Source organism: Lynx canadensis, chromosome D2, assembly GCF_007474595.2.
Source record: "Lynx canadensis isolate LIC74 chromosome D2, mLynCan4.pri.v2, whole genome shotgun sequence".
Taxonomy (NCBI): Eukaryota; Metazoa; Chordata; class Mammalia; order Carnivora; family Felidae; genus Lynx; species Lynx canadensis.
The window spans coordinates 74,205,698-74,220,832 of record NC_044313.2 but is presented as its reverse complement, the minus strand read 5'-3'; the positions used below and the strand labels follow the sequence as shown (position 1 = coordinate 74,220,832).

General features: G+C 38.6%; 1 protein-coding gene across 4 annotated transcripts in view; it reads left to right on the top strand.

Annotated features, from left to right (window-relative positions):
- LYST (lysosomal trafficking regulator) overlaps window positions 1–15,135 on the top strand; it is a 180,080-nt gene that overhangs the window by 42,981 nt on the left and 121,964 nt on the right. For all 4 annotated transcript variants that reach the window (XM_030335241.2, XM_032595256.1, XM_030335240.1 and 1 more), the window contains 7 exons: window positions 1,540–1,630; window positions 3,380–5,459; window positions 6,871–7,900; window positions 9,921–10,082; window positions 11,529–11,685; window positions 13,907–14,133; window positions 14,659–14,725. In XM_030335241.2, coding sequence (XP_030191101.1) covers window positions 1,540–1,630; window positions 3,380–5,459; window positions 6,871–7,900; window positions 9,921–10,082; window positions 11,529–11,685; window positions 13,907–14,133; window positions 14,659–14,725 — 3,814 coding nt within the window. The remainder of the gene's footprint in view (window positions 1–1,539; window positions 1,631–3,379; window positions 5,460–6,870; window positions 7,901–9,920; window positions 10,083–11,528; window positions 11,686–13,906; window positions 14,134–14,658; window positions 14,726–15,135) is intronic.

Sequence of the window (15,135 nt, the reverse complement as noted above, 5' to 3'; positions counted from 1 at the left end):
GTGGCATCTAACTTGCACCCTTATCACTGCATTAATGCCGCCTTTGCTGAGGTCCCTGGTGACCCTCTACTTGATAAATGCTTTTCTGCCATCATTTTATACAACTAAAGAACAACAGCTCTTGACCTGGTTTCCTCTCTTCTCTCCTGAACTGCTCTCTTCCCTTGATTTCTCTTGTTCTACATTTCTTTGGGGGTGCTACTTCTCAGTCTCCTTTACAGACTTCTTTCTCTCCAGCACCTTCTTCATTCTTGAAATGGTGAATGTTCCAAAGCCATCCGTCCACTCTTGTCATTCTTCATGCTCTCCTTAGGAAATCTCCTGTGCCCTTGACTTCTGCTGCAGGGACTCCCAAAAGACTTGGGAGTTGTGTACTTCGCATCTTTTTCTTAAGCTCCAGATCTATCTATCCAGTAGTCACCTTGTTGCCTAAACCAGAATTCTCCAAGTTCTTTCAGATTTTTCTTTTCTCCCCCCTTCCACCTCATAGATAATCAACTGTAAGTTATTTCAGTTCTTCTTTGCAATTTCTCAATTCTGTCTCCTTTTCAGATTTACTGTTAGCACTTCTGTTTATCAGTATCTCTTATCCAGATTATTGTTTTCCTTGCTTCTAAACACTGATCAATCAATCCCTCTCCCTCCCGCCCCAATTCTGTCCTCTATACAGTGGCTAGAGTGGTCTTTCTAAGAAGCAAATCCGATTATATTACTGTGACTCCCTGCCCACTGACTAAAGTGAGGAATCTGAACTTCATTTGTCAATTCCTTTACTGCCCATGACGTCAGTGTCCAGACTGGCTCTCTGCTTCCAGTCCCACTTCCATACTTCTGGCAATGACCGCTCCTTTTTCTGATCTCCGACACCGAATATCTGTACCACACCCAGGTACTTACTTATACCACATGCCTTCTATTGTCCTTTAACTGTTTGTGTGTATGTATTTTATGGACCAAATGAAGGGACCTTCTCCAGGGCTTGGACCATATCCTCCAGAAAGGGTAAGACAGTCAGTGCTGTGGATATAGTGTGCAGTTGATACATATTCATTAGATTACCTTCACTAATAAGTTTTTCTTTGTAGATGTTCTTCATTAATCATGTCAGTTTCTCCTTTTAAAATTGTGTTCTCTGAGTTTTACATTTAACCGCATGAAGACTTTTTGTTTAGTAGCTTCATATTATTGGTTTGCTAATTAATAGGGCTGAACTTTTCATTTTCACCTAGCACATTTTTTTTTCATAGATGAGGAATTCTTGCAATGTGCATGGTGGTAATAACAGCTATTTGGGGAAAAATCAGCAAGAGTGTGCTAAATACCGTCCAATGCTCCTACATTCTTCTGTCATTGGAAAGGTTTATAAACTGAAAAGTATCACAACTTTAATGGGATTTGAGATCAGTTAATTTGATTCTTAGCTTCTCGAATGCAACCTTTTGAGAAAAAAGGAACTTATGGTTCAATTTAAGACAAAGCACTAGGAATTACGTGTCTCATGACCTCAGAACATGAAGGATTGTTTTGTTTCTAACACAGGCATTGACGTGTAGAGAAGAACTCCTCACTCTACTCCTGTCACTCCTTCCACTGGTATGGAGGATACCCGTTCAGGAAGAGAAGGCAGCAGGTATGTTTCTTTTATCGTATCACTTGCGTTACCAAAATTCCACTGGGGAAAAAAGTTCCGTTGAAAAGCTCCTTCTGCCTTGGTAGTTGATACACTTCAAATTCAGAACAGTGTCTATTAGTGTGAGACTTGACATGAGAAGTTCTTTACGCAAACACATTTTTATTCCTGCTAATACAAAAACCATGGTGCTTCTTAGGGGATTACTCAAACGTAATGACGTAATGACGATTGGAAAACATATGAGGAAGGAGATCACTCAGAAGAAGGAGTAAATGTAGGTGTGCAACCCTGTCTGAGAAATGGATAGTGAAACGTTCAAAAAAAGAAATGACATTTCCTTCGCTTATTTTAAAGACTGCTTTCTATGACCAGTGCTCTACCAGTGACTTTTGCTGTTTAGTTTAGGGTTTGGTTTTGTTTTGTTTTAACATTTCTTTGAAAGGGTTAATTGGAAGGAATACTTTGTTTCAAGGCTGGGTAGAATTCTTTCACTAAGGTCAATATCTGTTGTTAGTTTCTGATTTTGAAAAAACTTACACACACACATATATCATATTAAGTGTATGAAACTTCGTTTAAATGTTTCAGTAGAGGACTTACAGTTTTCCTCTTGACCATTACGTGATACGTGGGATATGTGAATTGTGAGATGTTTAGTGATCTCTCAGGATAAAAATAAATCTTTATATATTGTATTTTAATGCCACGTATGCATTTTAATTTCTGATATGAAGCTCTCTTCAGGGGATTAAGGTCTTGTAAGATTGCCATCCTGCTTATTGGTTGATTCACTAACTCTCTGCTCTTACTTACTTCTGATTTTGTAGAATTCACAAATTGTCTGGCGCTTAAGATGTCTGGTATTCTTTTGGGAAAGCTGTCTTCCTTGCCTGCGTCTTTTGCATCGGTAGAATTTGTCCAACTCCTTTTAATTTCTCCCCTTCCTCTCTTAATTAAGGCCGATATCTTTTATTTAGAGATTGTTATTTATTTGTTCTAAATTGCAACTATATTTTTCACATAGATCTTTCTACATAGCAGTGCAAAGGGAAAGACCGATTTTCTGAACTTTTTAGTTAGTAAGGAAGATTTATGCATTTCCCCCAGAGGGAGGTATTGTGCATGGGCCATGTGCTGGGGCCCTCAGTTCGAGGCACTGAGGACAAAACGGGGATGCCTGTTCCTAGCTCACTGTGAGGCACATTCAGTAATATTTTGAAGAACTCTTTTAACCTCAATCTTTGTGAATAATCTATTATATGCTTTTAAAATAATTTTGGGAAATCTTAAAGTTCTTAAGTTATATCAATAATATAGACTAAGTACTATTTTTGAGAATATAATATGCCTTTGTTTCTTAATTAATGGGACTGTTGAAGGAGATTTGTAATATAGTATGAAGAGTAGTGCCAAATCCTAGATAATCTAGAGTCTCGTCTGTTGATGTCAGAGTGTAAAGTATGGTTTTTAAATTAGATTTTCTTCCCTAATTTTGTTCTCCTTTGTTGTGTTCCAAATCAATTTGTATCCCCTGAACCAGTCTACCTGGGACTGAGCATGAGAAAAATAATTATGGGGGGAAAGTGATCTGGAGACATAACACATCGCTAAGGGAAATCAGCCCCAGTAAAAATTAACGGAGGAAAAGCTCCTAAAGTGGAAGATAAATAAGAGAATAATCACCTGCACAAACTGAGTTTGAAAACATATTAAGGTATTCTAAATTTTCTTTCTTCATTTTATTAGATTTTAATCTACCGTTCTCAGCTGATATAATCCTGGCCAAAGAAAAGAACTCAAGTTCACAAAGATCTACTCAGGAAAAATTATATTTAGAAGGAAGTGCCCCATCCGGTCAGGTTTCTGCAAAAGTAAATGTTTTTCGAAAAAGCAGACGACAGCGTAAAATCACCCACCGCTATTCTGTAAGAGATGCAAGAAAGACACAGCTCTCCACCTCAGATTCAGAAGCCAATTCAGATGACAAGAGCATGGCAATGAATAAGCACAGAAGGCCCCGTCTGCTACAGCATTTCGCAACACAGTCTCCTAAAGAAGACCACCTTACAGCTAAACTTGACCACTTAGCAACCAAAGAACGGACTCCTCCCGACACCATGGCTTTGGAAAATTCCAAGGGGATCCTTCCAAGACAGGAGTCAAACACCGACATTTTGAGTGAGCCAGCTGCCTTGTCGATTCTCAGTCACATGAACAATTCCCCATTTGACTTATGTCATGTTTTGTTATCTTTATTAGAGAAAGTTTGTAAGTTCGACATTACCTTGAATCATAATTCTGCTCTAGCAGCCACTGTAGTGCCCACGCTGACTGAATTCCTAGCGGGCTTTGGGGACTGCTGTAATCTAAGGGACAGTTTGGAGAGTCAGATGGTTTCTGCAGGCTGGACTGAGGAACCGGTGGCTTTGGTTCAACGGATGCTCTTCCGAACAGTGTTGCGTCTTATGTCAGTGGATATTAGTGCTGCAGAGGTGATGCCAGAAAATCTTAGAAAAAACTTAACTGAACTGCTTAGAGCAGCTTTAAAAATTAGAACTTGCCTAGAAAAGCAGCCTGACCCTTTCGCACCAAGACAAAAGAGAACACTACAGGAGGTTCGAGAAGGCTTTGTGTTTTCAAAGTACCGTCACAGGGCCCTTCTCTTACCTGAGCTTCTGGAAGGAGTTCTGCAGATCCTGATCTGTTGTCTTCAAAGCGCAGCTTCTAATCCCTTCTTCTTCAGTCAAGCCATGGATTTGGTTCAAGAATTCATCCAGCACCATGGATTCAACTTGTTCGAAACCACAGTTCTTCAAATGGAATGGCTGGTTGTAAGAGAGGGAGCTCCTACGGAGGCCGCAGAGCATCTGAAGGCGCTAATAAACAGCGTGATGAAAATAATGAGCACTGTCAAGAAAGTGAAATCAGAGCAACTTCATCACTCAATGTGCACAAGAAAAAGGCACAGACGGTGCGAATACTCGCACTTCATGCACCACCACAGGGATCTCTCAGGTCTCCTGGTGTCGGCTTTTAAAAACCAGGTTTCCAAGAACCCATTTGAGGAGACCGCAGACGGAGATGTTTACTATCCCGAGCGGTGCTGTTGTATCGCGGTGTGCGCCCACCAGTGCCTGCGCTTGCTGCAGCAGGCCTCCCTGAGCAGCACTTGTGTCCAGGTTCTGTCTGGTGTGCACAACGTCGGAATATGCTGTTGCATGGATCCCAAATCCGTAATCATTCCTTTGCTCCATGCGTACAAATCACCGGCGCTGAAAAATTTTCAGCCGCACATACTGAATATCCTTAACAAACTTATTCTGGATCAGTTAGGAGGAGCCGAGGTCCCACAGAAAATGAAAAAAGCAGCTTGCAACATTTGTACCGTTGACCCTGACCAGCTAGCCAAATTAGAGGAAGCACTGCAGGGAAGCCCATGGGAGGCTGAACCTTCCCCAAGCCCGTCCAGTCCCTCTCACAGATCTCAAGGGATCCTGCCCAGCAGTGGGTCCGAAGACTTGTTGTGGAGATGGGGCGCCTTAGAGGCTTATCAGAATTTTGTTTTTGAAGAAGACAGGTTCCGTAGTGTGCAGATTGCAAATCACATTTGCACTTTAATGCAGAAGGGCAATGTAATTGTTCGGTGGAAGCTGTATAATTGCATATTTAATCCCGTGCTCCAAAGAGGCGTCGAGTTAGCACGTCACTGTCAACACCTTAGCATTACTTCAGCTCAGGCCCATGTGTGCAGCCATCATAACCAGTGTTTGCCTCCGGAAGTGCTTCAGATTTACTTAAAAACTCTGCCTGCTCTGCTTAAATCAAGGTTTGTATGTGCGCGTGGGTGCAGATATTTTTTTCTTGTATGCTTTTGAATGTCTTGACCTTTTATTCTTTCCTAGGATTTAAGTTTAGTTTAACAACAAAGAATGAATGTTCCCATCTCAGGTCAGATTTTTTTTTTTTTTTTTTTTACCTTGATTGATTGATTGATCTATTTATTTCACTTTACTGGAGTGGTTATAGGGCAGAGCATAGAGCCATTGATTTTAATTTCTCAGTGGGGAAAAAAAGTGAAGTTTAAATATATCGCTGAGGGGAAAAAAATGGACACAACATAGATACCCAACAGCAGGGGCAAGGTTAAATTAATTAATTTATATTTTCTTGATAGAATATTTATTAGTTATTAAAAAGAATGTTTACAAAGAGCTTATAATGTTTTATAAAACATACAAAATTAAAAATATCACCCACTTATTTACAACTTTGTAAACTATGCACATACCTAAAATGCTAATTATTTGTCAAGGCAGTAGATTTAAGGGAATTGTTATTTCTCCAGTACCATAGCCACCTTTATTATGTATACAATGCATACAGAAAAATATAGAAAATACAGATAAGCAAAAAAGAAAAATAAAATTACTTAGAATTCTACCAATGAGTGTTTTAGATTTTGTGATTGTCAAGTACTTAAAAAATAATTTTATGAACAAAGCTAGCTTCTGATAGTCTGGCCTTTCAAATTAATGCATATATCATTTTAAAAACATAATAAAATATAACCTATCATTATCTTTACAGTCTTTTTTTTTTTTTAATTTCTGACATTCTGACGTTGTTTAAAAAGAACTGACTTTATTCCAAAGTTTTGTAACTCTTTGGTATATTTGTGGACATCCTGGATCTTTGCTGAGCTGATTTATATTAGTTATTACTGGGATTCCAGTGATCCAGTCCCGAGAATCTCACCTGAGACAGGGCTGAAAATCTTCAGCTCGGTAGTTTGGTTCCTTCCCTTTGTGAGGGGCAGGTGTAAAACAAAAAGTCTTGATAGACCATTGGGCAGACAAACAAATGGACACACAAATGCCTCCCTGCTTGCAGCATTCGTCCATCTGAAGTGTGGAGGTGGTTGTGGCATTTAGAACTTGTATAGAATCTGCCATTTGGGGAAAAGTATTTTTCCCTGAATTGTTTCATTTAACTTGGGATGCATGTGATCCAGTCTTTCTAAATGATGCTTGAGTCATTGCAGTGTTTAAAGAAGGATGTGAAAGCAAGTAGAAAGTAATTGGAGATCCTCATCTAATGAAGAATGTTGGCAAAATAATTGATGAATTGGATGAGTAGTATATACCACGTGCAACAATGACATATTTAAATGGTATATTTGCCTCTGTATAAATGACGTTTCTGTTTGTAAAATCTCGTGTATTTTTTTTCCCTCACAGGGTAATAAGAGATTTGTTTTTAAGTCGTAATGGAGTAAGTCAAATAATTGAATTAAATTACTTAGATGATGTTCGAAGTCATTCCCTAAAAGCATTTGAAACTCTGATAATCAGCCTAGGGGAACAACAAAAAGATTCTTCAATTCCAGGTATTGATGGGCTAGACGGCGAACAGAAGGAATTGTCATCTTTAAATGCAGGTACTTCCTTTCGTAACCAGCAAGCTTATTCAGATTCTCCTCAGAGTCTTAGCAAATTTTATGCCAGCCTCAAAGACACTTATCCAAGGAAACGGAAGTTTGTTCATCAGGATGTTCATATCAACATGATAAACCTGTTCCTCTGTGTGGCATTCTTATGTGTAAGTAAAGAAGCAGAATCTGATAGAGAGTCGGCCAATGATTCCGAAGATACTTCGGGCTATGACAGTACAGCGAGCGAGCCTTTCCATCATATGCCGCCATGTTTATCTCCTGAGGGCCTTGTCTTGCCTTCTCCCAAACACATGCACCAAGCGGCAGACATTTGGTCCATGTGTCGTTGGATCTACATGTTGAGTCCAGTTTTCCAGAAACAGTTTTATAGGCTTGGTGGTTTCCAAGCGTGCCATAAATTAATATTTATGATCATACAGAAACTGTTCAGAAGTCATGAAGAAGAGCAAGGAAGAAAGGAAGGAGACCTACATGTACATGAAAATCAAGATTTAAATAGAACTTCTCAATCTGAGATCACTGTGAAGGAAGATCTATCATCTTTGACTATAAAAAGAGACTCCATGCCATCAGGAATGGGTAGTCCAAAACAGAGTCCTGACAATTTAGGTAAATTAGAGTCACAGCATATCTCTTCCAAAAATACGGGCCATGTTTCAGCTACTGAAGCTGCTCCTGAGGAAGCAAAGGTATTTATGAGTCAAGAAAGTGAGACCTCACTTCAGAGCATACGACTTCTGGAAGCCCTTTTGGCCATTTGTCTTCATAGTACCAGAGCTAGTCAGCAAAAGATGGAATTAGAGTTACCTAATCAGGTAATAACTTGGTCCTTTGTTCAGCTATTATGTAATATATATGTATGTGTATAGAGATATTTTTTTTCTTTTTTTGTTTTTTCTTAGTTTTTTAATGTTTATTTTTGAGAGAGAGACAGAGTGCGAATGGGGGAGGGACAGAGAGAGAGGGAGACACAGAATCCGAAGCAGGCTTCATCCAGGCTCCAAGCTGTCAGCACAGAGCCCGACATGGGGCCCGAACTCACCAACTGTGAGATCATGACCCGAGCCAAAGTCGGACACTTAACCGACTGAGCCACCCAGGTGCCCTGTTTTTGGGGTTTTTTTCCTTTTTTTTTAAAGTTCTTTGTTTTTAAGTTTCTTTGTTTTAAAGGTCATTTTGTTTGTCCAAAGACTGTGTTTTGAGAAGCTCCTGTATGGTTAACACAGTACCAGGTATTGGGGAGGACAGAGGAGTACATGACCCAGTTCTTGCCCTCAGGAAGCTTACAGTTTAGTTTGGAATGCAAAATCCGCGTATGTCAAAGTTACCAACCCTGAAAAGCATTAGATAAGCATTAAGTGTCATGAGTGATCGTGGACTTTGTGTTTCAAAGTTCAAACTTTGCAGTCTCGGTGTCATGCTGTCTGGTGCCCTGCTCAGATCCCCTTTACCCCGCTGATGCACCCGTCTGCCATCTGCTGCAAGGGCTCACATCTGCACTCATCTCCCAAGGACTGCCCTTGGCTCATGGAAATGCTCCTTCTATAGATGCCTGGGAAGGGTGCCCATAGCCAGTGATGGATGGATGTAGCTGTGCAGAGTGGGGACAATCTTTGTGGTGTAGTTCAGCCTCCAGAGCTTCCGATGGAATTGGGCTGGGGCTCTGCATTTATTCTGAAATGACCTCTTGGCGTGGATTTTCCCCGCAACATAGCCTGCCTCCCTCATGACCTTACAGATTTCTCCTGGGAGCACCTCTCAACTGAAAAAGGAATCCTCAGTTTCAGGCCCTGCTTCTAAGGAAACTTCAAATATGGCAGATCGCCTGTTCATAACTCATCCCTAACTGTTCTGTCAGCCAACAGTCTCTCCCTACTACAGTCCCTGTCTCCCTATTTCCTCCTGTCTAAAAACTCGCGATGTTTCCACATTGCTCACAGTTAAAACCCAAACTCCTTAGGATAGCACACAAAGCCCTTCGGTGTCTTGTTTCCACTTCCTTGCCTGGCTTCATTGCCTGCCATCCTTCATCATGCTGCCATCAGCCATATGGAGCTAGCCAACAGCTTCTCAAGATGCCACTCTTTAGTAGTACTTCTGTACTTCTGTGCCTATTTTTCTGCCTAGTATACTCTCTCCCTCTGTATGTGTGCTGCCCACCTCTGTTCTTTATGGTCCATCTCACACAACCCCTCCCCTGGGTGTCCCCTGGGACACTTTTGACAGGTCTCTCAGGCAGCTTCTCTCTTTTTGTCTCTCAGAGAACTTTGTTTATAGCTCTAGTATGGTCATCATGATATCTTGCCAATGTGTATCTGTTTCTTTCGCTGGACGGAGGCAATTCCTTAAGGGAGAAGTCAGTTTCGTTTCCATCTTTATGGCTTCATTGCCTAATATAGGTACATAGATAAGCAGCAAGAGTTTCCTTCAAAGACAGAAGGGAGGGAGTAAAGAAGGGAGAGAGAGGGAGGGATTAGAATATAAGTGCTTCTTTGACTGTTATGGAATCTCTAAGAATAAGACATTTGTAAAATGTAGAGGTGGTTAATCAAAACTCTGAAGTTTCAACTATTTTTTTTTGTATGTGATATAGTCAATTTATGATACATTGAAACTCAGAATGAAATAAGATGAGTAAAGCATTTGATAAATAAGTGTTATTAATTATAACAGGATATTTGTATAGGGCTGGATATTTATAGTCATTATACTTTCGTATCTGCTGCAAATAAATGTACTAATAACTTTGTACATCTTAAGTAAATATTTATTTTGTCATTGTTTAATTTTTTAAGCACATTATTAATATTCTTAGTATCCTTTATTTTACCTTAGAATTTATCTGTGGAAAACATACTGTTTGAAATGAGGGACCATCTCTCCCAGTCAAAGGTGATTGAAACAGAATTAGCAAAGCCTTTATTTGATGCCCTGCTTCGAGTCGCACTGGGGAATCACTCAGTAGATTTTGACCACCATGATGCTATGACTGAGAAGGTATGGATAACATTCAGTTGTGTTTTTTAGGTATGACTAGCAGAGGCAGACGGGCATGGGATGGGACCAGCCACTGATGAATGTGGTTAGAACACGGGCCAGGATCTGGTCATATCTCCTTCTGTGAGTCATATCTCCATCACGTGGGATGGACAGTATTCACTCAGTGCCCCATTTCATGAAAAGCAGGAGAGCAATGTGACGTGCTTGTTTTCATCTAATCTGGCAGTTTACTGACAAATTGCTCTCAGTGAGACAGAAATGTATTATTTGATTTGCTAAGTCTCGCGTATAACCGATAGTTTATTAAATGATCATTCAGGCATGGTGATGACTCAGCTCTCTTTTCTGATCCTATATTGGCACAGTTAATATTTCTAGAACTCTCTATTCACTTTCATTTTAAATCATTCAACATAAAAATGACTAGTACTTGTATAGAAATTAGCACAGTTTTTCAGTCATTCATGTTGGCATTTTTTTTCTAAAAGAACTATTTTAATATTTTTCCTGAAACCGTGATGCATATTTAGTTTACTTCCCTCTCCTTTCCTGTTTCTTTTACCTTCAATTAATTGTCACCTGTCCTTTATGTAACTTCTCTCTTAATTTCTCAGTCTAGCCATGTATATGACATTTTATAATCTTCTGCCGTAATATTTTATGTTGCTGTTTGTCAGAACTTTAAAAACTTACTGAAGTAGCTACTAATGCCTTCATCATGCTCCTGGATCAGTTGGTTAACTGGAAAATGTTACAATACCTCCTTTAATCTACCTTCTATTAATGTTGCAGTGATAAAGCACTATGAGATTCTGTAAGTGAAAATGTTTTCTAAAGTGAATATCTTAGTAGCATTTTTATGAGAAAAGCAAGATTTCAGGCTGCACGATACTACACAGGAAGTTAACGCTGGATTCTTGATTTCTGAGAATCAAGAATATATGTAGATAGTCTCATTCTGAAATCTTAAAATTAATCCCTTTGAACAATTTTCCTGTCTACTCTGGTTATCTAATTTATGAAACATTTCATGTATAAAAATCCTATGGAAAAATCTTTTTCCATGAACAAATGTGGAAAAATGGTATTTATTTACTAGCATAAAGTTGTAAGTATAATTCCACCTCATTGTGGTTTTTGGTCATTTGCTCTTGTACAACTAGTGTGAAATTTCACAGACCTCTTTTTCAGTAAAACTGAAATGACCTATAGCTTACTCTGTTACAGACCCCCATTTTGGAGGTGTTAATAAAGTCAAGAGATTCTGGAAAATCTTGCTGCATGAAATTCATAATTTATAGTGCTTAATATTGATTCCTGAGATTTTTTTCATAAAGAAAACACTGAAGCTATCCTCAAAATCATTTTTGAGTAATAAATATTCTATTATTAAAAATGAGCAAATATTACTACTTTTGCCTTCTAACTGCACCAATCTTATAGAGTCATCAGTCTGAAGAAGGATTGTCATCCCAACCTGGTGATTTTTCGGAAGAAGCTGAGGATTCTCAGTGTTGTAGTCTTAAACTTTTGGCTGAAGAAGAAGGTTATGAAGCAGATAGTGAAAGCAACCCTGAGGACAGTGAAACCCGAGATGATGGTAAAATATCACTGAAGTACTTGTGGTTGGGTTTGCAAGTCAGATTATAACTTAGAAAAATGGTTATAATAATACCACCTTGGAATTTTGTATTGCCTTGCAATTTAAAAGAGGCATTGCTCTGTTTTATTTGATCTCAACAGTAAATTCTGGCATTTGTATATGGGACTTAAAACAGATATATTTTGGTATTACAAACATTAACTGAATGCCTGAGAATACAGGGTATAGAAAGTCCCTGCTTTCATATATATTCCAGTAGAAAAAACAACCAATAGGTGTCAGAAGTGAAGAGTATCAAGAAATAAAAGGGCTTGATAGGCGCATAGCAAGTATTCGTTCATTCATTTGTGTACCATAAAGAGAGTGAAAACAAGAAAAGCACAGCCACTAATTGAAAGAATATACATATGTGTATATGTATATACACACACACATACTCATATAGCTTACTTGATTTATTAAACTCTTCTTGTTTGTTTCCAGTTTTATTAAGAAATAATTGACATACATCACTGTGTAAGTTTAAGTTACACAGCATGATGGTTTCATTTACATCTATTGTGAAATGATTACCACCATAGTATCAGTTAACATCCATCATCTTATATAGGTACAATCAAAAGGAAAGAAGAAGAAATTTCTCCTTGTGATGAGAACTCTTAGGTTCTGTTCTGCTGACAACTTTCTTCTATATCATACAGCAGTGTAGGGGTGCCTGGGTGGCTCAGTCAGTTAAGTGTCTGACTTCAGCTCAGGTCATGATCTCATGGTTTGTGGGTTCGAGCCCCACGTTGTACTCTGTTCTGTTCTGACAGCTCGGAGCCTGGAGCCCGCTTCAGATTCTGTGTCTCCCTCTCTCTCTGCCTCTCCCCCACTCATGCCCTGTCTCTCAAAAATAAATAAACATTAACAAAAAATGTTTATATCATATAGCAGCGTTAACTGTAGCTATCATGTTGTCCATTACATCCCTAGTACTTATTTATCTTATAACTGCAAATTTATACCTTTTGAATTTTTTTTCCATTTCCCCCTCCCCCCACCTTCTGAGGCAGTGCTTTTGAAAAAATATTGCTTGGGGCGCGTGGGTGGCTCAGTCGGTTAAGCGTCCGACTTCGGCTCAGGTCATGATCTCACAGCTCGTGGTTTCGAGCCCCGCGTCAGGCTCTGTGCTGACAGCTCGGAGCCTGGAACCTGCTTCGGATTCTGTGTCTCCCTCTCACTCTGACCCTCCCCTATTCATGCTCTGTCTCTCTCTGTCTCAAAAATAAATAAATGTTAAAAAAAAAAAACTTTAAAAAAAAAAAAAGAAAAGAAAAAATAATGCTTTAATGGGGTTGGCTTTACCAGAGTACTAACGTTTTATGGCAGACTTCCCCCTTTTTATAGGTTTGTCAACTAGCTCTTTTAAAATATTTGTTTTAATGTTTATATTTGTTTTTGAGACAGAGCATGAGTGGGGCAGGGGCAGAGAGAGGGGGAGAGATAGAGAATCCAAAGCAGGCTCCAGGCTCCAAGCTGTCAGCACAGAACCCGAGGCAGGGCTCGAACTTGTCAACCAGGAGATCATGACCTGAGCCAAAGTCTGATACTCAACCGACTGAGCCACCCAGGCGCCCCTCAACTAGATCTTAATTTAAAGAACTCCAGTCCACATAGACATTTATACATTTCTTGACTACATGAGCATTTTTTTTAAAGATCCCAAGCAGTCACTTTTAAGAGCACATCAGTTAAATTTTCCAAAATGTAATATTTGGTGACAGTGTCTATCTTTCTTGCTTATGAAGAAGTCAAAGTATAGGATTCACCCAACCACTAGCCAAGCCTATTATTTTCACAGAGATATGGGCAGGCAAATGAACCACCCTGTGATTTAGGTATTTTGCAGCAGAAAGTTTAGGATAGTGGTTTTTTCCACTTGTGCCAGAGGAATGTGTTAAATCTGTATCACATGTCTATAAAATTGACTGTTGATATTTGTAATTCTGTTGAAGACCAGAACTACTTTTAAGCCACTCACTTATCTTCAAATATCCACAAGCCTTGATTATTCAGGATACTTACTGTAATCAAAAGGCACCTTGTAGGAAAGGGCATCGTGAGAATCTTCTTATAAATAGCACTTTGCCACAAGATCTCCTAAATGTTAAATGAGATTTGAAATATTTATTCCGTGTTTAGGGAATAAAAACAATCTTTTCTTTTCCCCTGTCAGGTGTAGACGTAAAGCCTGAAGTAGAAGTTTTCAGCGCATCAGGCAATCCGAAGGACTTACTTGAAAACCTCACAGACGGGGAGATAATATATCCTGAGATTTTTATGCTGGAATTAAATTTGCTTTCTGCTGGTAAAGCCAAACTTGATGTACTTGTCCATGTATTTGAGAGTTTTTTGAAAATCATCAGACAGAAAGAAAAGAATATATTTCTCCTCATGCAACAGGTAAAAGATGCATTTAGTTAAATGTGATCAGTATTTATCATGTTCATGCCCCAGTTACTGATCTCTTTATCTTGAACCCAACTTGCCTGAAAATTATTTGAGATGACTACTTAATCTTTTATAATGCCTCAGGTATGTTTTTGCCTATGAGTGGTAAAATCTGAAAATATTTTAACTCCATGGTCCTCTAAAGGAGCATAAAAAAATTAATGTCATTGGCTAACTAATCCTAGTATATTTCTGAGAATGGGTGATAGTTTTAAAATTACATTGAATTTTAATATGGTCATTGTTTTTGAAAAATCAGAAAACAAAAACAGTATAAAAAAATAAATGTATACACCACCTAAAAAAAAAAGGTAATGAAAAGTATGTAATTATATACATAGCATTCTTTCCAGTTATTTTAAAGTATTTATATATGTATATACAGTAAACTATCAATTTATTATGACATTACAGTTGCTTCATGCTTTCATGAGGTAAGAAATTTAATTTCTTATGTTTTGTTTTTTTAATCTTCAGGGAACTGTGAAAAATCTTTTAGGAGGGTTCTTGAGTATTTTAACACAGGCTGATTCTGATTTTCAAGGTGCGTTGAAACCGTTAGTTTTACACGATAGCTTTAAAATTATTTTGTTGTTATGTGAAATGAAGAGTTGGTAATAATGGCTTTCGCTGGCATAGTGCTCTGTGTTCCAAAAGTAGCTTTATATGCATCATCTCTCTTGTTCCCCAGAAACACCCAATAGAATAGACATGTTATAAGTATCTTGATTTTATAGAGAGCAAGCTCTGGATTCCAAGGGACTGAGTGAGTTGTTGAGGGTCATATACGTAGAAGTGGCATTACAGCAACTGTAGTCTAAACACTGTGTTGCTGCTTCATCAGATACTGAGTGCCACTCTCCACTCAGTACTTTCACAGACGTTTGAGGAATTCGTAATGAGTATATAAAATGGCTATATTATATATAATAGATAGAAACCTAGCTTTTAGTT